The 25,208-nt window shown below is 36.1% G+C and overlaps 1 protein-coding gene across 2 annotated transcripts in view; it reads left to right on the forward strand.

The window, feature by feature from the left end:
• The first annotated feature begins 234 nt into the window (after positions 1-234).
• The window catches only part of LMO3 (LIM domain only 3), a 58,194-nt gene continuing 33,220 nt past the window's right edge, over positions 235-25,208 (forward strand). The window contains exons 1-2 of one of the 2 annotated variants that reach the window (XM_064284538.1): positions 235-770; positions 5,994-6,207. In XM_064284538.1, the coding sequence (XP_064140608.1) occupies positions 6,002-6,207 (206 nt within the window). In that variant the 5' untranslated portion in view covers positions 235-770; positions 5,994-6,001. The remainder of the gene's footprint in view (positions 771-5,993; positions 6,208-25,208) is intronic. The other variant, XM_064284539.1, reaches the window with a different exon arrangement.

Genomic DNA, 25,208 nt, shown 5'->3' on the forward strand with positions numbered 1-25,208 from the left:
TGGACGGGTCAAGGAGGTAGGGTCCTTTTGAGCCGACTCCTGCAGAGGTCACTTTTTGTGCGTGGGGTCGTCCCCAGCGTTTGTGAAGAGCATATGCGTGTGGTTGTGCTGACTGCACTCGCAGGCTTGTAAATTTTCACCCTGGGAAATTAGCAACAAAGCCCGATCTGTCTCGTGGCTGCTTTGCACTTTCCGAGGGCGGTTGTACTTGACTGAGCTGCAGAACAGGCACGCGAGAGCGAGCGAGAGAGCCGGCGAGAGAGGGAGGGAGAAAAGGAAAGGAGAGAAGAGGGGAGGGGTGGGGGTGAGAGGTAAATAGTCTTAAATCGGAAGGGAGCTGCTTCTCTGTGGTCTTGACAAGCGCTGCCTGGGCTCCGCTGGCTCAGTAATAACTGAGTGACCTTTTCTTTGGCTGTATTATGTCTGGCTGGTAAGGGATTGCATTTTGCAGCTGAGAGCCGGGGCTTCCTTCAGCTCGGCGCCTCACACGCTGCTGGGGTAAGTTGTCTTGAGCCAGGACTGAGAGAGAGACAGCCTCGGACGGCAGTTGCCTAAAAGGAGGACACCTGTGGCTCAGATGCGGTCAACACCATTACTTGGCGGATCCTTGAGGACCTCATTATTTTAAACTTAAAAAATAGCGATTCCCTCCCCCCTCCGTTTTTTCCCCCCCAAACAATGCTTCTTTTTGACCTTTCCCAAGGAGAAGCGCTACAAAGCAGCCACTGTGCTTACTGAACGGCCTCCCCCTGTATCGCTTAATTGAGAAGGTAAGTGCAGCAACTGTGAACACACGCGTCGGCTTATTTGTGGTGTGTGTGTCTGCGGGTGCGCGCGTGCGTGTGCGGATGTGGGTCTTTTTTTCTCCCCCAGCCTCTCCTAATGAGGCATCAACTGGAGCTGCAACCCAGCTCCGCACTGCAACTTTCACTCGGGCTGCAGCTCTGCTGAGACGGTTTTGTTTAAATCATGTGAGGCTTCATTATTTTTATGATGAGACGTGAAATAGACGCAGGCGGAAGATATTGATGGAAGGGGGAGAGCGGCTCCAGAGCCGAACGTCTCAAGTATGACTCGAGTGGATAATAGTCAAAGTTCACCAGGAACTGCACCATTTCCACGCCCCAGGCTCCCAGGGAGAGAGGGGCAGGAGAGTTCGGGATCGGGAAATGTTTGCTCCTGGCCGCTTACGAAGGGAATTCAGTCCAGGGTCGGTTCCCGGACCTTCCGCCCCTTAGTTGCTGGGATTCATGACCACCACCCCAAAAAGAGTTTAAATTACAGTCTTTTGGTTCTTGTTGACACTTCCGCCTCCCCCACACAGCCATAATAACAAAATGTTGTTTCCAGAAGATGAAAAAGTGGCTATCTTTGGGGCTTGTGGGAGAAGTGGCCAAAAGAGAGGGGCTCAGTGGAACGAGGTGCGTATGTCCTGATAGGTTGAGATTCAAACTGATGCAGCACATTTTAACGGGGGCTACCCAGATTGCTGTTATGAAATACAAGTCAGATTTATGATCTTTTTCCTACTGAACATGATACGCTATGCTAACGCTGCATGTGACAGTTTAATCAAATCCATTTGTTACCACGAAGCTAAAAGGGGCCGCTGGGATTTTAGGATTACGGGCAGAGTTAGGGAAGCATGTGGCTTTGTCATTCGCCATCATTTTGCACACTGCCACACTGCGAGGGGCTCCGTGTGTGCGCCGTGTCTCGTCTGGCCGTCCTCATCCCTTCCCCCACCCTCCGCCGCCACTCCGACCCGCTCCCAAAGTGGCTACACAATAGCAGGTCCTCGGCGGTGTAGCCTGTGCACCAGGTCCACACTTGAGCCTTATCAAGGAGACCCCTTCCACTTCTACCTTTGGGCTTGGTGCTCAATGAGAAGCTGCGGCAACTCAGGCACGCCTAAGTCAACTCATGCAGAAAAAGGAGAAAAGTTTTGGTAAGGTTACAATCTATCACAGATGCTCTCTGCCGGCGCTCGGCACTCTTAGCTGCTCAAAAGCCTTCCTGCTCTTCCGCCGCTTTTGTGTCTTTCTAAAAGATGTGAAATATTATTGTTGTAACTGCTTTGAAAGACTGCTGCTTAAACCAATTAATCTTGCTAGGTGCAATAAATACTGCTACATTCTTTGCAAATCATCCCCGTGTGGCTGCAAAGACACAACTACAAAAGGCTAGAGCATAAACTCCGCAAGGGATTCTTTGTTAGAGTGTATGTATGTTTCTTATTTCTTTTTTTTATTTTGCATGTGAGCTGCATCAAAATTGAACTCAGTCTTGCAAATCTCTTGTTGGCCTTTGCCAAGCACTAGCACTTTGCTGCCATGGTAACTGTAATTAAACTGATAAGAGTGGAAAAATGTCAGTATCTCTGAGCCTTGCAGCTGCATTGGAGAAAAAGGGAATCAAATTGGTTCCCAGCTCCATTGCTCAAAAAAAAAAAAAGGGGGGGGGGGAGTGGAAGGTTGATGGGGAGGGGGGTTGGGAGTTGAAGGGCCAGAACAGAGTTAAGCAGCTCCAGTGCCTGAGATCTGGGGACATCTATTTGCATTGTTGTCCCTTAGGGGGCTGCAGCCTGTAGGGATGCTCTGGGCCAGTGAACAGAGAGAAACAAGCTTTTAGGCCCAATCCAGTTTTCCAATAGGGGCTGGGGGTTGGGGAGAGGATGAAGATGGACAGGAGGAGAGAAAATCTTTTGTTTGGTACCTCTTGGCAATCGAATGGCCCTGTTGGCCAAATTCTTTTAATCTGTGTCACTGCTCCCAGCTGCAGGACCTGCATTCCCGTTTTAGCATCTTCCTGAGGCACCTCATCTCTGCCAACCCCCTTTATGTATTCCCTCTTCCTGTTCCTTCTCCCAAATTGTTCTCTGTGCATCTTCCAAGGGGGACAAAATGTTTTCCACTCATTATGTGTAGTTAGCCTCAAAATATAAAAGACTGTTTCTAAGTGCTGCAAATCTTTGATTATTATTATTATTATTTTAAAACCTTGTGTGTTGTGGAGTTGTGGCTACTTTGTTGTGTTAACTACTGAAGCTGAGACTGTGCGGATGAATGGCACAGAACAAGGGAACATAATGGAGGCAATCAACCGTTAGGCCGCCTCACAATGCAATCCAGGCAATTAAAAGCTCACCAGAGTTTAAATGAAATGGTTCTGCTTATTTCTGCACACCACACTGCACAGGCTATTATTTATGTCTTTTTTTTTTTTTTAATTATGATTTCCCTTAAACTGTCAAATAACTCAGAATGGCAGGGTCTCAGAGGCAATAAGAATTTCCCTCAGAACAATTTACATGCCAATCTAAAACTAGTTATGAGTCCTGATGTGTTATGAGCAACTTGTGAAGTGTTTCTCAGCTTACGAACATGTAACTCTACCCAGACATGTTCTTCTGGATGGTTAGGGGAGGCCGCTGACTGCTTTATGCTTTTTAGGTAAATGGCAATGTGCTGACTACAAAATAGTTCTTTTTTCTATAACTGTTAACTTGAATACCATTTCAAAATTTCCATTTTTGAGAGGAATATGATGTTCTTTAAAATAAATTACAGGGATTAAATGTAAAATATCAAACTCCTTTTATGCCCAGGGCCAAACAGAATGTAAGAGTTTCAAATATTAATTGGCCTCTGAGTGTTAAATTAAAATGTCAACACAACAAAAACATTTTGTGAAGACAAGCAGGGCTGTGTGACTTGTGCCAAATGCTGGTATCCGCTGTCCTGGTAGCAAAGTATTTTCAGTAAGGTTAGTTGACTTTCTACGCTTCATGGTAGTAGCACAACTATGGGAAATGTAGCTTAGCTGTTTTGAAGAAGGATTTATTTTTTCTCGTCTTTGAGCTATAGGATTAAAAATGTCTTTATAAATCAGAAAAATAAAATGGCTGATGTTAATATACCTCTGGATGTTTATATTAACATAATCTAGAATGTCATTTAGTAAATCAAAATGTTCGTCCTCCCCCCAGGTAGATGGTTAAGAGGCACTTGGGTATGTTCTGCCGTGTAATTAATGGGATTCATTCCTTGTGGAACCTGGCTAGAAGTGGATAACCAGTTCTGATCAAAGGAACTTCATTTGTTAGAAGTTCTAGAGAGTGAGATTTAGCAGAGCTATCAAGGGTTATGATTAATCTACACTTTAGACCCTTAGTTCCTTCAAAGAAAAGGAACAGAGAGCAAGCTATAGGAATACCACCTGCTCTTCTGTACAAATCCAGCTGCTAGTCTGCAGCTCCGGCAACTATGGCTATGCATATCCTGCAGAAGGAACAGCCACCCCGCTTTCTCCCCTGCCATTCCTACTCCAGTACTGTACCAGACAAGTTATTTTCTACAGAAAGTTCAGCATCATAACAATATCATGTGCAATTCATGTATTATTTGGAACTAGAAAAGTTATTCAGCTGTGTGTGGGGGGAAGATACCTTGATGTCTCTTATCTGTATGATTAAAAAAAAATAGGTTTTTGAAAGTAGTGGGGATAAAGCATGCATCATCAGGCATCAGAGGAAACAAACTGAAGAAGGTTTAGGTATTATGGAGAAGGGAAATGCACAGAAAATGCAGGTGCTTACAGCTTGGCATTTCCTGTCTTGAAACTGTTTCACGTGCGTTCACATTTGGTGTTTTCTGTCCTTCTACATCCAAGTTGAAAGCTTTATGCCTGGGAGAGGAAGCCTAATATAGCAGAGGGGTCTCTGGACTGTAAGAAGGCCACCTGGTCCTAAGTCCCATTGTTCACCTTTGAGCGAGTCCCTTAACCTCTCTTGGGCCTCTGTATCATATTTGTAAAGTGAGGATATTTGGAATAGATGGTGTGTTTGGTATTTTAATAATGCTTAAAATAAATTATTTGTATTTTAATAATGTTAAAATGAATCATTTGGACAGTATGAAGTCTTTTTAAGAGTTAGCCCTGCATTTTTCAAGGCTGAGTTTGACACTTAGGAAATAAGAAGCTCAAAGGTGAATATCCTTTTGTTGAAAGGATTTCAGTCAAATTGTTAAGACCAATAGAATCCAGCTAGACCCCTTATTTGTCATGGAGATAATCTCTAAAAATAAATAAATGTCCTTATGTCTAGTATAGTGTGTGTATAATATCTGTATATAATATGTTTATGTATGTATGTTTGTATATTTTATATTTATATATTTGGACTTCGCCCTGTTTCTTCTTTCCCCTATAAAAATAAATGAGTGTGTATTTATGGTAATAAATTATATAATCTTATACATTAATTTTATATAAAAGCATACCATGTATAGTTAATATGCCATTCAAACAGGCACTAATATTTATGAGTATAAATGCATTTTTTGACTTTTAACATGATGAGTATTTTGAAATATTAAGGACTTAGAAGGAAGTGTTAGACACAAACAAGTAAAATAGGATTGGTGAGTTTTTCAGGTGACTCTGCTGCGTACATAACTATAAACCTTTCTGCTACTAAATAAGACTAGCGCAGTCCCATTTAGGGTGCACTCACCTTCCACCCTCAAACACACACTGAGTGAAATTTTCAACTAGTTAAGAAAATCTCCTTTTTAACTCCTAAAACTTGTGTGTGAATTAGTTTATTAAATAGCTTTCTTTTAAAATTGTTAGCCATTTCCTCACATGTCCTCCCTAAAAGAGATGGTATATATAGGAACTAGAAACACTATAAAATTATTACAAATATTTAAGTCCGTGTTTATAATGCTAGCTTACTGGGTACAACATGAATTCACTATTTTTACCAGTTTATACTTGTGACATTTGTAAATGATTTAATAAGAACTTTATAAAGTTTTGAGATTCTTGGTTTCCAAAATTGAGCTTGGTATCAGTACGACCTTAAAAAAGAAAAGCTAATACTATTAGAAAAGGGAATATTAAATATTTAACTTGTTGGCGATCTTTTGACATCTTTTTTTATTCTGTCTTGTTGTCCCAGCTCTCTTTTTGCTTTTGTCTTCTTTTAGGTATACAAATGCTCTCAGTCCAGCCAGACACCAAGCCGAAAGGTTGTGCTGGCTGCAACCGAAAGATCAAGGACCGGTATCTTCTAAAGGCACTGGACAAATACTGGCATGAAGACTGTCTGAAGTGTGCCTGCTGTGACTGTCGTTTGGGAGAGGTGGGCTCCACCCTGTACACTAAAGCTAATCTTATCCTTTGTCGCAGAGACTATCTGAGGTAGGAATTATCCTTGCACACCAGTGATGACTGGATTCCTTTTAAAATACTTTTGTAAGTGTATTTTTTTTGTTTGTTTTATTTCCTCATTACCAGCTCTTTTCCTGAAAGACACTAACCTGTCAGCCTTCAAAATGCTGTCCAGTGTGTGTTACTCAAATTACTGCCAAAGAAATGGCCAACGAAACACTATATACAAAGTGTTTCAGTTTGGCATGCCTGGATGCTCATTTTTTAGGAACAGGCTGTTCTACTGCCTATGTTGAAACTTGCAGTTAATGTCAAGGATGTATTTGATAGAAATCCACATATAAGGTTTTTATCAGAGCATAAGAGGCAAGGGGAGCATAACACAAAGAAATGGGTCAGCTGCTTAGCTAAACAGTTTAACTGTTTTTATAATTTCTAATTTGACAAATATACCTCATGAAATAGTTCAGCTACTGTCTCTTAGTTAGACCTGAATTTAGTCCTCCAAAGTTAATCAGTTATCTTTTCTGATTCAGATTTGTCAAAGAAAATTTGGTTTTTAATTCTTTGCTGGTATTTATTAGTATACTTATTGTACAGTTTTGAAAACTTTCCCCAAATGTGAATGAATGAATCTCCCCCCACGACGTTTCAAACGGCCATCACAAAGACATCACTGAGCATTGAGCAGCCTCAACTTGCCAGCAGCTTTATGGAAAATAACAAAGTAAAGGCCACCATCATCACTGGGAAACATCAGCCGCTTTCCAGTAGGTAAATGGCTGAACAGTTTAAGGACACAGCAGGTGTTCTTGGTTATGAAGCCACGAAGTGCGACAAAGCATCAGAGAACTAAACTTCCATCCTGTCATGTTAACCAGCATTTAGTACTCAACATATAAACATTTATTTAGAAAAATCATTTTGTTTTTCAAGGAACTTTGAGACTTGATTCAGCTGCAAATTGCATTATTCATAAAGCAGGACCTATCAAATTAGAGAAATGATATATGGCATCATTTAGATTTTCATATTTGATACAATTAATCATTTTTCTAGTCTGGGATTAAGCAGTTTATTTTAAAATTTTCCACCTATGACACCAAATTTATCAATTAGCAGTGACTCCTTAACCATCTTGCTCATTCATTTTGGTGGGGTTTTCAAGGGAATTTGGTGCTTTTCAGTATGTAACTCAGTTATTTGCAGTCAGCTTCAATATTTATTTTTATGGAAACAATGGTGGCATAGTGCTAACCAAAGGGTCAGCAGTTTGAATCCACCAGGTACTCCTTGGAAACCCTGTGGGGCAGTTCTGCTCTGTCCTATAGGGTTGCTATGAGTCAGAATTGACTTGATGGCACTGGGTGTGAGTTTTCAATATTTATATACAAAAACATAGTATTTGATTAATGGTAGTTAGGAGGGTGAATGAAATACTTTTTATTAGATGCTGCTCTGCAGTGGGTTTGGTGGTGGTTTGTGCCCCTCTTTTTAGGACTGCCTCGTCTGGCAGCCTCCTGACTAACTATGACCACTTGTTACTACCTTTCTGTGCTCCAGGAGCACAAAATACGTAGAAGGTGCCAACAGTAGGGAGTGATTCTACAGCCAGGATTTCCCTCGTTGTGGTGGCCCAACTAATTAGAATTAATGTATTGCATAGGTTCTTTTAGAACTTTCCAGTCTTTGAACTATTCTCTTTGAAATATAAATTTCTCTTCTGTTCATTGAGAGCCTCATTCCACATAAATCATTTGTATTTGCTGTTAGTGATTTCACATTGCTTACCTAGTTTTGCTTTCTCTGCACTAACCATTAATCGCAGCTTTTTGACTCCTTTTTTAACTTTATGTTTGTTCACAATTTCAGTATCTCAAGTGGATTTACATTAGAGCAATTCCAATCAAAGATTTTATATAGTCTGGGCAAGATTAAGGTGTTCTAATCAGCAGTGGCATCCTGGTTAAGAGTTGAGCTGCTAACCAAAAGAGCCACAATTCAAATCTGCCAGCCACTCCTGGGAAACCCTATGGGGCAGTTCTTTGTCCTATAGGGTTGCTATGAGTCGGATCAACTCAGTGGCAAGGGTTTTTGTTTTTGTTTCTGATTAACCAGCAATAAAGAAAAAATTTAGCGAAAGTTAGAGAAAATCTCTTGAAATATTTGGATTTTTTTCACCAAAAATAAAAATTTGCCAAGGAAATACCTGCGTTGTGAGTAAAACTGCTTTACAGTTTTCAATGTAGTAGCAAGTTAGAGAAAGCAACCTAAGATTTGATAGGTTTTATTTTTCCTTATGATAGTAAAAAATATTAAAATGGTATTTGATAGTTTCAAGTGAGTGTTTTGTTGAAGGGAATTTATCAAAATAGTTTTTATATCAGAAATCCCGTTTCTCTAAAAGAGTTTATATGTTGCTCTTTTGATTGAACTTTTAATTTCTGATAGGCTCAAACTTTTCAATGTTTATTAAAAAAAGCTATAACCATACTCTTTCAAGTATGAAACCTGGTCCTGGTTGCAAATATATTCATTTATCAGGAATACAGTTTTCTCTTAAATTGGTCATTACCATGTTAACAGCCAGTTGTTATGTTAACAGACCAACGGTTGTTAACGTTTCCAACTAAATTGTTAACAGCAAGTTTCATCCCTTATTTAAACTGAAGGTCTGTTGGATAGAGTGTGACTTCTTTGGCAACTACTAATTCGTCAACACTTAAAAATAACAGAAGTAAAATGGGGAATGTGTATAAAGGCACTGTGTTTTATAGATTATGCCCAAAACCAGAAAAAACCAAACCCAGTGCTGTCGAGTCAATTCCGACTCATAGTGACTCAGAGTAGAACTGCCCCATAGAGTTTCCAAGGAGCACCTGGCAGATTCAAACTGCCAACCCTTTGGTTAGCAGCTGTAGGACTTAACCACTATGCCACCAGGGTTTCCATAGATCATGCCACAGATGTGATATATAGTTTTATGTGGAAAGCATGTATCTCAATGAAATTGTGTTGCTGTTCAGTGACATATGTCTCTGACTGGCTTTTTAAAATAGTCTGATTCCATATGTTAAATAGGTAAATACAATTAAACAAGTTTTATTAACAAATAATTTCTCTAAATGTGTATATAAGTCATTCAGAAATCTTTATTGAATGCCTACTATAGGAGAGACATAATTTTAGGCAATGGATGAAATTAAGGGAAAAAAGGAGGTTCCTTCAGATTTGTTACTAAAATTATTACTATCCAATTGTTTATTTAATTATAAACAATCTATATTATCAGTGAATAAGTAGCATTCTTGACCTTTTTTCCGAACTTTGAAAATAATTTTTCTCCTAGTTCAGCAGATTTCCTTTTGTGTTTTGCACGGCCATTTCTTAATCATTTAAATTCTATTAAAATGTGGTTTGGTTTTGTTTTTGGTCTCTGGAAATCATGTAATTTCTTCGAGGTACCGAACAATTTTTTTTTTACCGAACAGGACATAAGTAACCTAAGATTTGTATTTCTCTCTCTCTAAATCGCTAGGCACCTAAGCAAGAATATGGAAAATGGTAAAGAAAAAGAGTAGTTTCCCTGTACTAGTAAATTATCGGTTATGGTTATTATCCTGGGACAGTTAATTTTTTTTTTTTAATCTAGAAAAAGTAAAATCTTTTTGCCAGTTTTATTTAGCTTCCTAATTAACTTCTTCCCCAAAAGAAAGGGGGATGAAAACCCTTCTAATGGTGAGCAATGAATCTTGAAGTTCCACATTTTATTTTGTGTTACTTTGGACAGTGATACTGTTGACATTTTTTACAAGTTCTTTGAATAATGATTTGAGATATTAAATAATATAAAAAGTATAAGAATTTAGATCATAAGATTATTTTTGTAGTAAGATTTATTTCTTTCAGATATATATTTTCTCCTTTTTGACACAAATGACTATACTTAAGAAAAAGAAAAGATATCCTACCATCTATGCACTGACTTTCAAATCTTAAGAGTAGAATTCTTCGCTTTCCGTTAACAGAGCTAATACAGTATCTTTTATTTTATTTTTTGTAGAATATTTTTATACAATACAATTATCTGACAAGACAGAATTTACACATCTGTAGAATGGTTCTCCTCTTTTGGAAACACATTAGGTAAAGGAAGAGACGGATCATACTTTTAAAAACTTCCCCTATTAACAAGCTTTCTGACTGAAGCTATGAAGTCAATCTGCCAGTCGATATTTATATGCTAAGACCTAGAAATGTATAGTTAAAACTGGTCCAAAGTATATACACCATATAACCATATAACTGTTTTTATGATTAAAGGATGAGATATAAGCATCTTTGCACCTTAAACTAGAGCTTAAAAGTAAGAGTACCTAAAGCAGATTAGTATTTATTACATAAGAATAGCTAAGTTTTAGTAGTGATGTTTAAGGGACTTTAGTTACTGCTGAAGGAGCCCTGGTGACACAGTGGTTAAGCGCTCAGCTGCTAACCAAAAGATTGGCAGTCGAACCACTAGCTGCCCTGCAGGAGAAAAATGTGGCAGTCTGCTTCTGTGTAGATTCCAGCGCAAACCCATTGCCATCAAGTCACCATGGAAACTCTCTGGGGCAGGTCTACTCTGTCCCATAGGGTCACTGTGAGTCAGAATTGACTCAAAGACAACTTTTTTTTTTTAATTACTGTTAAACTATCTATTGCCCATATTTCTGTCTGGAAAATAACGTAAGTAGTTGTTGCGTGGTAAGAGTTCACAATTAAGATTTTGTGACAACTGTTAAACCATCAGAACTAGGAAAAACATCAAAACACTTTACTTTTTTACTTGGAGGCAATAAAGAATATCAGAACTTATTACTGAAGTTTTTTGGGCAATTTTTGTTTGTTTTTTGTTTAAGCCTTCAACTTTTTACTTGTTTTATATTTTAAGCATTAAGCTGATGTAGGCTGTAGCTTGTATTTCTGTATATTGTAGCTTGCCAGTTTATTCAAAGCTGTTTGCTTTGCTATGTGCCAGGGCAGCTGCTTATAGCTCTTCCTATAGGAGAAGCTGAAAGTGTCTTACATAAAACTTAACGCAATTTACTATTTTTATGTCGGAGGATAATTTGTTTAAAATGAAACTACTAAGAAAGAGCGATGCTGCATGCTCCACCGTAGTTGCCACTTAACTAAAATGATTTGAGGCTGCAATTCTGACTGCAATTTTTATGTTTCAATATAATAGTACAACTTTAAAATAGAAAATTAAAATAAAAAGCTACATCCAGCATAAATCTGGTTATAACTTTATTTCAAACTGATCAAACCTGGTGCTTCTGAATTTTTACATAGGGTCAAATTTATATTGGCACATAATTTTAGCCTTAACAATAAATGCGGGTATGGTGTTAGCAGTATTTTATCTGGCAAGATTCTTTCTTAATGTTAAATAAAGGGTCCTTCTACCCTTCGTGGTCATCTTTTAAATATTAGGCTTTTGGAAATATTTACCCTGGAAAGCAGTACCTTATTATTATTTGAAAAAGGAATCACTTTTTATTGTTTTAAATTTGGAAACTTAAGTATTTATATGGAATGCAACTCCTTACAAATTAACTTTTTCTCTATGAGCTTCATTTGAGCTTTCTTAAAACTTTATTATAGTCATAACTTTTATCATATTTAAATGCCTAATTCAATCTTAGTCTTATGAAATATTTTGGCATACAACTGTGTAAAATAGGCAGCATGGTCTGTTAAAAAATACTGCTATAGTCTTTACAAGTTGTCTTATTTATAGCTTCATATAAAGGAGAAATTTTGAATCCATTTTCCCTTTATCATAGGAAAGCATTACTGAAATAGATTTCGAACATTTTAGACTGTATAGTCTTCACGGCCTAGCTGGAATAGGGAAGGGTACTTCTGTTTTTACAGTAGTGTGAGAGGGTGCTTCTCACTCTGAAAACATTGGTGGATTCACACTCAGCCTCATGAGCAACAACTTCCCGGCAACAATTTCTGTTAGAAATATTGACTACATTATATATACAGAATTTCTTCTGATTTGTAAATTTATCTACAGTATCTTTCTGTCCTTAATTCTGTGATGCCTCCATTTTCAGTGAATAAATATTTAATATAGTTAACTATTTTAGTTTTGTGGCTTTATATTTGGATTTGTTTTGTTTTACAGATTTGGAATATTTTCAGTGAAAATTCCCCGCTACACACACACACATACAAATATTAAAAATGCAAAAACACCTTACACTTTTTCTATATCTTTAAAGTTTTGTTTTGTTTTGTTTTATCTTTTTATAAAACATGGAATCCTTCAGTCAGGATAGTTTTTACACATAAGATGCATAAGTTAGACATACCTGACTTAGCAGAAAAATATTCTGTTTCTACAAGCATATTTAGGATTAAATACATCTGGAAGAACTACAGTTGAGAATTGCTAAAATTGCTGATTTAACACTTTATAAATACATAGAACTCTGGGAAAGAATCTCTATTTTTGGTTGCTCTTAGAATATATCAAAGTAAGCCAGCACTTCATTTATAAACTCACCATTAGCTTCCATTAAGTGACTAATAATAAATTTTAATGCTGTATAAACTGCATTATAATACTGTATTTAACTATATAAACATAATTTATTAGGGAATCTCCTTTTGAAAAATGTACTGAAAGTAGTAATTTTGTAAACGGTTTTGATGAATATATACATTTTAGAAATATATCATGTAGTTCAGTTTTCTCCCTCACATACAAATTAATAGCCTAAAAGAAGACTTGTACCAACCTATACGACCATTGTATTTTCCTTTATTCCACTGTGAGGCACCGAAATCTTACTTTGCTGTTTGTTTTGCAAACATTTTTCCAGTTCCTACGAGAATGTCTTCTATTATTCAAAATCATATACTGCAACCTTGTCCAATTTTACAAGAAAAAATTTAACATTTCTTACTTTTATCAGTAAATGTTAACATATACGAAGTATAAATACAGGACAAGATCTTGAAAATGTAAAAATAGAAATAGCAATACTCTATGCAGTTAACTGGATATTTTTATAAGATAGCATTTACATGAACCATATTTCTTTAGAACAACATTTTCTTTTCTTTGTTTATTTTTCAGTTTCTATAAAATTTTTTATTTAGGTTCAGATAAATAATGACTTACAGTGGCACATAGTTTCCCACTGGTAAGCATTACGAAGGGGCCTGGGTATGTATATGCATGTTGCACGTAGAGATTTAGAATCTAAATAAGTTTAGAATAAACATTACCTTTTGCCGTCATTGACTTTGGCCAGATCGCCTCAGTTTAGTTGGCTTTGACCCTTGTAAAATTCAGATACATGGCACCGGCTAATTTCTTAGTACAGCAAAATGTAGCACTGGCTTGTTTTTATAGTTTTCACTATTCCAAGAGGAAAGACAAGTTTTATAAAACTACAGAATTCTTAAATTTATGCCCTTGTGATTTTTATCTTCCAAATCTGTTTTGCTCAGCTCCGACAGCGTTTGATACGGTCTGTTCTATTTCTCTTTCTACCATCGTAACATACTTGTTTTGGTAATTAACCATAATTTCCCTTTTCAAGGTGTCAGTAAGGCATTTATTTCAAAGTGGGAGTTTACGTTAGAAAGCAAGAAATGTATTTAGATTTTCATTTCTTACCTTAAAACAATTCCTTGCCTATTGAAGTCTACCCCCACCCACTTCATTATCAGTTTTAATGTCTCTAAATGTATTAGAATTTAGCGTATCCTTTTATTATCATCATCAAACACATTTATTATAATCACAAAATATCAGTTTTAGTCTTAGACATGTGCCTGTGCCACTTACGGTTTCTACCCTGTATTTTCAAAATTTCTGAATAAACCGTTTTCTTCTCAATAATTTATTTCTGTAGTTATGTAAAGCTTCTAAAGCTTCGCTCCATAGAGTTAGTTTGTTGTGATACAAAAGTCTCTAGCAGGGGCTTTATTAGTTTAAAATAAAATCACACTCGAGATAAGTAATCATCTTGGAATAGACAGAGCCCTGATTTGAAGTTGGAAAATTGACATTAAGCTGTGTGTATTCAGTTAAACTCTAACCACCATTGGTTGTTATGATTCAATTTAATATTAAAAACTCTCCAACTGGACTATAGGGAAAATAAAAGACTCTTAGGAATTCAAAGATTATTTTCAGAGGAGTGTCCCAAAGGCATATTTAACTAAAATTGTTATTACTAATGCAGTAAAGCATAGTCCACAGTTAACCCATCCTATTAATAAAAACAAAAAATCAGTTTTAGTAAACATAAATATCTAATATGACAAGGACTAGTAACAGGGCGTGGGACTTCATGAAATGTGCTAAGGCTAAAATTTATCATTAGTCTAAACACTACAGAGAAATCATAAATTCCCATGTTATTTGTGTTGTGGGATACTCAGGGCAAAGGACAGTTTTAGACATTGATAGTTTATTCTTATTTTCTAAAACTTTTTAAAACAACCCCAGGTTTTTAATACTAAACAATGCTAAAAGAAATGCAAACTTACAAAATATTTTTGAAATTATTTTTAAAAGACTTTGAAAAGTGTTAAGTAATGCCCTTTTATAGAGTGCTCACCATTAACCAAAACTAGGAGGGTCGAGACTCTTACACTTTAAAATACTTCATGACACTGAGCATGATAGTTGTTCTGTGTTTACCAACCGCTCCGTAAAAATTTATCCTGGCCCCAGCTACACATAAAGACTAGGTAAGATGAGTAATTAGTTCCTTTACTTGGGAGGTGTGAGGTAGGGAAGGAAAGTGGTAACCATAACTTCTAACAGTAAATATGAGTATCAGTTTCAGTGGTCAGGTTTATTTGTTTTTTACAGGTGAGAAGTTCAGCTATAATGTGAACATAATTTTAAAGCCTGTAAGTATTGCATGTGAATATCTGCTGAGAGATAGTATATGCTTTAAACAATACAGAGAAATGATAAGTTATTGAATTGCCTGCAAACTTATAAACTAGTGTTTTCTGTGGTCATTTATTAGAAAAAAATTAGAAAGGCTCTGAGATAGAAGAATCCCTTCTTTCCACAGGGCATTCTTGCTGTGCAGGCCGTACTGGGGTTTTTATTTACAATTACACTCTGCTATTTCTTATTAACAGTTCTAAAAGGAAACAATGTAGTCACCTAACAAATATTCGAGTGTCAATTGTTCGTTCCTATAGATAATGAATGTAGAATATTATATTTCTAATTGATTTTATATAATGTATAAATAGAAAACATAACAGTTATTAATTTTTATTATATAAAAATAAGGTATTGAATTTGGGAAATTTAGGAAGTATTTAATGGCAAGTTACTTGTCAAATTTTCTACAACTGATAAATATATTCATGTTGATTGTTAAATAACTAGGTAAAACATATAAAGAGTTTTCATCTAGTTATGTCCTATGGAACCAATATAGAAAAAGAGAAGAGGTATGATGAGGAAAGAATAGAAAGTTTTCTGTAGAAGTAAGGTTATAAGTAATAAGTAAAGTAGTCCTGTTACAAAAGCTGAGCTCTGAGCTTCTTCTGTTTTGGAGGCAGAGTAAGATAAAGAGAGTTAGCTTGGTAACTTTCATGCTGTTTACACTGTTCCATCTCTTATCACAGGTACTGGTAAGCTATCAACAGACTAAGCTAGCAATTGATGCCCTTGGCAAAATGCTTGGCGTCCCTGGTACCCATTTTCTCATTCAATATTAGTATTCTATATGCTCTAGGTACTGTACAAAGCCCTGGGATACAGCATTAAGCACAACACAAAAGTACCTCCTCCCTTGTAAAGTTCATATTCTAGTTATAGGAAGCAGGTAATCAACAAAATGAGCATATAATGCATTTAAACAACAACAACAACCAAACCCATCGAGTCGATTCCAACTCATAGCGACCCTATAGGACAGATTAGAACTGTCCAATAGGGTTTCCAAGGAGTAGCTGGTGGATTTGAACTGCAGACCCTTCGGTTAGCAGCTGAGCTCTTAACCGCTGCACCACCCGGGCTCCATATAATGCATTAGAAGGTAATAAACACCATGGGAAAAAATGAAACAGTATAAGAGTTTTGCCGAATTTGTATTTGTGTGTGTGTGTGTGTGTGAGAGAGAGAGAGAGATGGGGATTTTGTTTAGGCAGGTATGCCTTCCTTGAGTTGGAAATTGAGTAAAGACCTGAAGAAAGTGAAGAAACTAGACAAGAGGAGGTATGGGAAGGACATTCGGACACAGGGAACAGTCAATACAAAGGTCCTGAGATGGGAGGTTACCTGATGCGTTTATGGAACATTAAGGATGTTAGTGTGGCTGAAGTTAAGGACAGAAAAGGTGAGGATTAGGGGCAGCCACTAAGTGGCTGTCCCTGTCACTGTGACAACCAAAAAATGCCCCCACACTGCACATTTCTAAGTGCCCCCCTCGGGCAGTGGTAATTCTTCCAATTGAGAACTACTGGAAAGCTTATCCAGTTAGGCTGTTACTGAATGAATCCCAGTGTGAATTACAGAGCTCATCTGCTGAGTTGAGTGGAACTATTTTCTAGTTATAATTTAATGGCCATTTTTTTAAAATATATTTTTATTAAGGATCATTTGGACCCTGTGTGATTAATTAAGAGTTGTGAAATAGTATAAATCTGGACATAAACCTCAGGATTTGGTCACTTGACTGTCTGTTGCTAATCTGTGAGTGATGGTATATTTGTATGTTTTTAAGTTTTAAAAGGTATCTACTTTTTTTACATGTAAGTACTAATATGATTAATGGACTATGCATCACAGTATTTCAATGTGAAATACAAGGGAACACCCATATTGATGAGCACTAGTGTTGTCTACACAGTATATGTGAGGGTAAATCCTTGGCCCAAAGGTGCTAAGGAGTTTAATAAACTCTGCCCTGATCCCAGTGTAATTGGTATTTTTTGAACACATAGGTAATAAAAATGGTCAGGGTGTGGTTTTTCTAGGTCTTAGGGTCAGTTTTTTGTTTTGTTTTCCTTTTTCTTAAACCAGAGACCTGTTTAATTGAATTATTCTCTGGTGCAAAACATTTAAAATAAAATATTTGCTATAATTATTATAAATGTAACCAAACCTAGCATTTTAAAAAGGTACATTAAAGATGTATTGTTATTTAAAATGATGTATTTAAACACATTCTTAATGAGATGGGATAAGACAGTGTAATAAAAGTGTTATGTTTATACCCTAGCTCAGTCCTGTTTCAAACCAAGAAGAGGTAAGCATTAATCTTGAAAACTAAAACAATCATGTGCATTTCTATTTATGAGTGGGATTTCTATGTACACATAGTCTATACCTTTTAAAAGTTAAAAAGTAAAATTTAAACTTTAAATACAAATAAAAATATGTGAGTCAGCATTTATATGTAGAAAATGGATGTCTTTATGGGTACTTGCTGAGAAACTGCTAATGGGCCTTGAGCATAGAGATTCTACCACACTGGGTGTGACCCCCCAACCTATCATTATGGGTAAATTAGCCATATATTCCTATTGTGGAACATTCTTCTGATGGTTTTTAACTTTTGTGAATATCACTTTATTAAAAGAAAATGTCATACCATTGCTTGCCAATTCCCTAAACATCACCCAAAACTAGGTGAGGTTAGATCTAGTCCCCAGACTTTAGAGGCATATGGAGTAGCATATTGAAGAGTGCAGATTTGAAGTCTATTCCTTTATGCTACATACTAGCTGTATGTTCTTGGACAAGTTACTCAGCCTCTTGAAGCCTTCATTTACTTATCTGTAAATAGGAATAATAATACCTATTCATAGAATTGTTAAGGGGTGTCCATGAAATACCCAGTGGAAAGAGTCAACACATTGGCTGACACTCCAGTGTGAGCTGCTGTTTTTATGAGGAAGAATGGCACTGAGTTATGAAGATAAGATAGTGGGGAAATTAAACATAAGGAGAAGATTAAAGAAACAGATTATGATGAGCTTTAAGAATGATTAATAATCAAGAATAGGAAAGGCTGCTACTAAGATCTTTTACCAACTTTTCATCTACAACAAAGATAAAAAAAAAAAAAAAGAGGGAGAAATATCTAAGTACTGTGTACACCTGAGGCTGTATAGGAAAAAAAAAATCCCTTAAAGGTGAAGATTATTAGAATTTGGAATAGGTAAATTAAGATTATAGCATATAGTATACAAATTAAAGTGAATTTGGATCTTTGGGGAAGATTGTAGAAAACATGGTTCCTTTGTAACTGAAGTGGTAGTTCCCTGAAATATCTTACATTCCCAAGCTCTCCACATTTTAGCACATGAAAAGTCCTGTGGTCTTGTAAAGCATTAAATTTAATATCCCATAGGGTAGAATTCTACATAAAATTTTAGGTTATTTTAGGTTTCTTTTATATTCTTGATTTTTCTTTTTCTCTGGTGCCAAGCACACTTGAATGCCAATATCTTTTTATTGATATTCTTTTTCATGGTGTTCTCTAGATATTTTGATTATGTACCTTGCTTTCTAATGAAATTTAAGTGTGTACCTGCATTTTATGTATATTTATAAATCATATACCCCACTGCATATTTTTTAATTATGAAAACAATGTTTAAAGGATAAAAGAGATAATCAATAGAAATAGAAATGCTAGTAATTTCTTAAACATCCTAGAAATGTTGCACCCCCAATTTGGAAGGCAATAGTATTTGTTAATCACTTTTTCAGCTCTATTGAGAAGATTTTTCGTAATGGTACTTTTGCAAATAAAATGAGGGAAATACAAAAACTTTGGGAAAGAGTGGCAAGAGGAAGACATGATAGTTGTTTGAAAGGAGAGGACTTTCTAAACTTGAGCTAATATGCCTTGCTCTGTTCATTTAATCTTCAATCATGGTTTTCTTTCATGAGAAATGTGACTGTGCACAGGGACTCTTTCCATTGCTGTACTGTAGCCACTAGCAGCATTAATATGAGGCAGAGTTTCTCTCCCTCCCCCGCACCCTCCCACTTCAGGACACAGTGAGATTTTAGACAGATAAATGCTAAGAGAACCCTATGTACCAAAGGCAGTGTTTACTGCGTGTAATACATATCATTGTTTGTCTCCTGTAGTGAAAAATACTTGTGTCGTGCTGTTAAAATGCACTCCTGACAGACCAGTGCTTGCTATTATAGGGTCCATTGCTTAAAAAAATGATACACTGACAGAAATACAATTTAAGAAAATTTAACACCAAGGGTAGTCAACCATGGAGGCTACTATTAAAGGGCCAAAACTCAAGGCCAGGGGTTTATTTAAAAAAGAGACACGGTTTATTTGCTAGTAGTAGGCAAAGTTAAAAGAAAAAAAATCAGACTTGAATTCCTTGCTCTCTCGTCTCTCAAAAATTAATGAAAGCAACAGTTCAATAAGATTTTATTGCAGAAATGTTTAAGTGAAACATTTTAAGAATGCTTCAGAATTTTTAAACAGTTACTTACCATTTAGAAAGCTGTAACACTACCGTGCGTAACAAATTGTTACCGTTGGATCCTAGGCACACCCAGTGATTTTCTTGAAATGTGTAGTCAGAGCTGGTTAATCTGAATCACTTTGTTCATTTCATTTTTGTGTGTGTAGCTTATAAATATATTTCAGATTGGCAGGTCAGCAGAACCCACAATTACTACAATACAAAAAGGTAAGCTTATGAGCATAGTTTGGTAGTTAAATATATTGGATTTCTAACAAGACCTTTTGAGAAGGGAAATAACTACATATTGAGATATGATGAGATATGTTGGATTTTTAGAAGAATACACAATGTTCTAATGAATAAAATACCACTAGATGATGATAAAGTACATTTTTAAGCTATCATGTGGCGCTATTATTGAGAGAGAAAAATCCATGAATTTAGATGAGATGTAGTATCTAATTTTACCATTTTAAAAACAAATCTGTCATGCAGTAATATTTGAGTGTCAGCTGTATAGGGATTATATATTCCTTTGGGAGAAAGGTTACAATAGTAATGCAATAAATAATCAGAGCCTCAGGTTGCTAACTAGGCAACTAGGAAGTAGAAAAAACATTGTCCATTGCTATGGGGATTTAAAAGATGGGTATCATGAATTCTCTACCCTGATGGCAGAGTTTTATTGTCTAAGGATAAGCCTTGGGATGAAATTGGTCTTGCCAAGAAAGACTATCCAAAGATAAAATGCAGTGTCTTTGCAGATGTCCTCCAGAATTCGGTTGGCCTGAATCTGACACTATTATACAACAGATTTTTCTGTAGACATGGAGGGCAATGCCTATTGTGAAATTTGTCCAGATACATTGCCTAGGGCCTCCATAATTCAGCTGTGTGTTGGAGTTGACCAAGAAATGTGTACTAAGGAAAAGCGTGACCCTCAGCTATCCTTACCGCTGCCATGTGGTGACTGTCCCTTCACGCACATGTTTTAGTTACCTTTCTTAAATGCTATATGTGGACCTTGTTCCAGCCCTTAATCATATCATGGAATCTCTGTACTCAGTGTTCTTGCCAGAGATTACAACTTCAAATGCACTTTCCAATTTTTTTTTAAATATTAATTCTTTTTTAAAATTCTTTTTAAAAGATAATCTAAAGAATTTATGGTAGATTACCTAAAAAACTGGATATTAAGCTATTTTTTTTTCTGGTTGTTTTAAATGTTTCTGGTTGTGTTGAAAATGTTTCTTAGCACCCTGAATTCTTGAAGAGGGGATCACTGCTCCTCATCCTACACATACTAGTCACATCCTGCTTCAGCCTAATAAAGACTCTTGGCACTACTCTGTGAGGAGAGAGGGGTCCCTCCTGAGAAAAGAACTCTTTTGCCTCTTACTGAAACTCGTGGCAGCCATTAGAATTTCCCTGGGATTAAGCTAAGTATTTTCTGGGACCCTCACTGTGCCCAAGTTAAGATACCTGACTACTTCTAAACAAGCCTCACAACTCCATAATTATCCATCACTGAATGAAAGGAAAATCCAGTACCCATCACCCTTTTCCCCACCAACATCTACTCTACTCTTCTCTCATTTCCATTCCTTTCCTCATTCTTTGTATATTTCCACTGTTACCTTCACTCAATATTTTTCAGTGGATTCTCTGGAACCTTCATGCCATAGTCAGAATTTTTCCTATGTCTACAAACTTTTTGAGGATTTTTTTTTTCCCATCAAAACATGAGTTTTATCCATTGCTTTACATGAGACGTAAACTTTAATGTGTTTTACCTTTAACAGAACTGCCCTTAAAAAGGCAGTTTTCTTTTCAACTATCAACAGGGGCAAGGTACTACTTATTTTTGTAAATCCCATGTTCCATGAAGTCAAGAAGAGAAGATGACATTCTCTTGGAAACATGCAAACATCTCAACTCACTGATAAAAATACATCATCCATCAAAACACAGGTAATCTACTTCTACTATCTTTTACCCTTTCTCACTGCTGTCATTTCCCTCTTGCTGTAATTCTAGGAGATATTGAAAAGGCTTATAATTATCCATCCAAAACCTAGCCCTAACCTCCTTAATCCTACTGAAGCCTACCCTCCATTCTCAGGATCATAACCCTGGATCTTGTCCTTATAGGAAAGTATTTCGTTTTAGGAATTTCCCATAATCTCCATAATCTTATCCTCACTTTCTCTTGCAATACAACTACTCTTTGATTTCAGGCATTCAGCTCTCTCATTATGTCTTTTTATGCTAATGTGTTCAAATCTTTCAGACTTCTGTCCCTCCCTGCCCAATATGAACCCAACCATTGATCATATGAGACCCATCTGACTCCCTCCTGATTTCTCCTGCCATGTCTGTCCTTTCATCTCAGTGTACACCAAGGCCCTGGTCTGGCAAGCTGGCATTGGTATACCACTCCTTTTCTTTCCACTCTTACAGCATGGCTGAGCATTGCTGGAAATAAGCAAATAACATATATTTATGTTGTTCATGCCCTTCAACAGCTCTACTGGACATGCATTGTTCCCCTTGAGGTCCCTCCTTTGAAGTAGCTGTCCTGTCCCCTCATTCTCAGCAAATACCTTTGCCGCCTTCTTCACAATTTAAGCCATCAAGTTTGATATAAATCAGCCTCTTATTGCTATTCATATTTCATTTATTTTTCTGTTTATCTTTAACTTCTTTTATGCAGTCTTTGTGGATGAAGTGCTCCTGTTCCTTAGAAGGTCAATGCCATGCCCTTGACTTTTTCCCTCCAATGTCTTCTGGGTCTTCATTTTATTAGGTATCTCTTTTTTCTTCAGTGTCTTTAATATCTCCTTTTCTACAGATCCTTGTGTTTAAGACTGCCATGTGGGGGGAAAAAAAAAATCTTAAGCCTTCAGATATATGTTGATATCCATTTCCTTTATTATCCAGATTTTTAAAAAGAATATCCTTGCCATCCATACTTCTTCAACCTCATTTGCTCCTCACTCACTCTGGCTTTTACCTCTACCACTCTCCTGAAATTGTCCTTGGCATCTAATTGCTGAAGCCAATGAGCATTTTCTCAAGAATCACCTTACAGCTTCTCTACTGCTTTTACCATTATTGATCACATCTTCAATTTCAAATCTTTCTACTGTCTTGGATGCCATGACCCTATAGAGTTCTTACTATTTCCTGTATGTCTCATCCCTATTATATACTTAAATGAGTGAAGAATGATGCCCTAGCAACACTGCTTATTGAGATATACTTCTTTTTCCTAGGAGCTCTTACCTGTCTTCATGGTTTTAGTTTTCTCATGTTATAACTCTTAAGTCCTTACTTGTAACCCATTACTCTTCACCAAGCTTATGCTGCAGGTTTCCAGCAACATTCTTGGAAATTTCAATGGAATATTATACAAGAAACTCTACCTCAGAATGTCTAAAACTCGACTCACACCAAACTAGCACATCTCTAGAATAGTGCCTGAATCTGAAGAAGATAATATAAAAACACATAGAAACTAATTTTATTTGTGAGTGTAGATATAAAAACTTAAAAGATGTTAGCAAGTAGTCTCTCAGCGTGTAAAAAGACTAGCACACTAAGAACATGTACAAGTATTTCTAGGATGCAGGGACAAATACCAGGACATATTTTAACCTAATTTATTGCATTGTTAAACTAAAGGAGGAAATACCATGAGTATAGTAGTATACGCCAAAAAGGCAATGGGGAAAATATTTCAGCCATTCCAAAACTTCAAATAACATCAATAAGAGAAAACTAGTTAGATATGATTCAGAAAATTTACTGAAATCTAACAGAAAATATATTACAAAGGTAAATACTAAACTCATTTTCATTAAAATCAGGAAAAAGCCAGAGATACTCACTGTTATCACTCTTATCCAGTGTTGTTGGAAAGGTTCTAGCTAATGTAACAAGACAAGAAAGTGGAGCAATTAGCATCAGTATTAAAAAGAGAAGTATTTTCTTTGCAGATAATTAAGAAGACTCAAGAATTAATAAGAAAATTTAGCAATTTCTTTAGCAACAAAATATAAAGATAAATAGAATTTATAGTTTTACTCTACACCAAAAATGACAAGTTAGAAATGGAGAACAAATGAAATTCATTAAGTATGCTAATAAAATCTTAGGTTCCAGGATCTAAGTGATGCAATTTTATGAAAGGAAAACTGCTACAAAGATTGCTCTCTATTTTTGTCTTTATGCGTACTGATTAAATATCATAGAAAAGTCTTAACTAGACTGACGGTAATGTCAGTTATAATAACAATGGAATTATGAGGGTTTGTTTCAACATTTTGGAAAAAATAAAAGTAACACTCAGATGGTGGAAGATATTTATTTTGTATCTACTATATTGAGGATCATTCAACAAATATTTCTTGATGATCTACTCTATGTTAGGCACTGTTCCAGGGACTGAGGCTATAGCAGCGCCCTTGCGTATATTATATGATATTTTAGTACTACTTATGAGTCGTTTTCATGAGCTGGGCATTGTGGTACCGGCTTTACAGTTTTAATCTCATTTAGCCTTTGAGAATTACTGTTATACCCATTTTAGAGAGAAAGACACTGAAGCAAAGAGTGATTAAGTAACTTAGCCAAAGTTCCCAAGGTGCAAGTGATGGATCTAGGAATCAAACAGAGGCAGTATGACTCCAGGACCCATTTTCACTGACTGTGCTTTAGAATGTAGTGACTCATTCTCTAGTCACCGTAAATTAGGCCTGTAATCTCCAATTGAATTGGCAGTCACTTAAATCCAAGCACCAGTGAACTTTGTTTCTCCCCAGATAAGCTTTGCTTTGTTTGCACCTAACAATATTTGTAATGTTGATTAATTGTAGGGTGGAAAAAAATTTTATTAGTAGCTAGAATTTGGTCAAAAACATTGATTAAAAGGTTGCATTTCAAATTTAGGCTTGAAGGATAACTGAATGTATTGTATTTAACATGTTTAATAAACAAGCTATCTTTTAATAATAGATTTGAAGCAAATAAGACAAAATGTTAATAATTACAAATTCTAGCTGGTCAACTTTTATTTTTCTATAATTTAATTTAATAAGTCTTTGTTACAAAAGAAGCATAAATACATGGTAAAAATTTCAAAAAATAGATCAGCAAAAATGGAAAAAACAAAAGCATGATAATCCTACTGTTTGTCTATTATTCCAAATATTTTTTCTACCTGAATGTATACCTATCTATGTATTTTAATCAAATTCATATCACATTTTATCTACTGCTTTGTAACTCGGTCTTTCAGTATGTGATCTACACTTTTCCATTGCAGCAGCAAATTTTTATCTAATCTACTACTTAATCCCTATTCAGATTTTTCCAGGTGTCCCAAAAAAGTCCTCTGACGTTGTTTTTTCTAAGTCAGAATCCAATCCAGGATTGTATCTTGCATCTAGTAAGTTGTGATATCAAGTTTTGCTTTGTTTTGTTTTTCATCTTTACCAGTACTTTTTTCCATGACATTCACTTATTATACAATAGAA

Source organism: Loxodonta africana, chromosome 4 (assembly GCF_030014295.1).
Source record: "Loxodonta africana isolate mLoxAfr1 chromosome 4, mLoxAfr1.hap2, whole genome shotgun sequence".
Classification (NCBI taxonomy): Eukaryota; Metazoa; Chordata; class Mammalia; order Proboscidea; family Elephantidae; genus Loxodonta; species Loxodonta africana.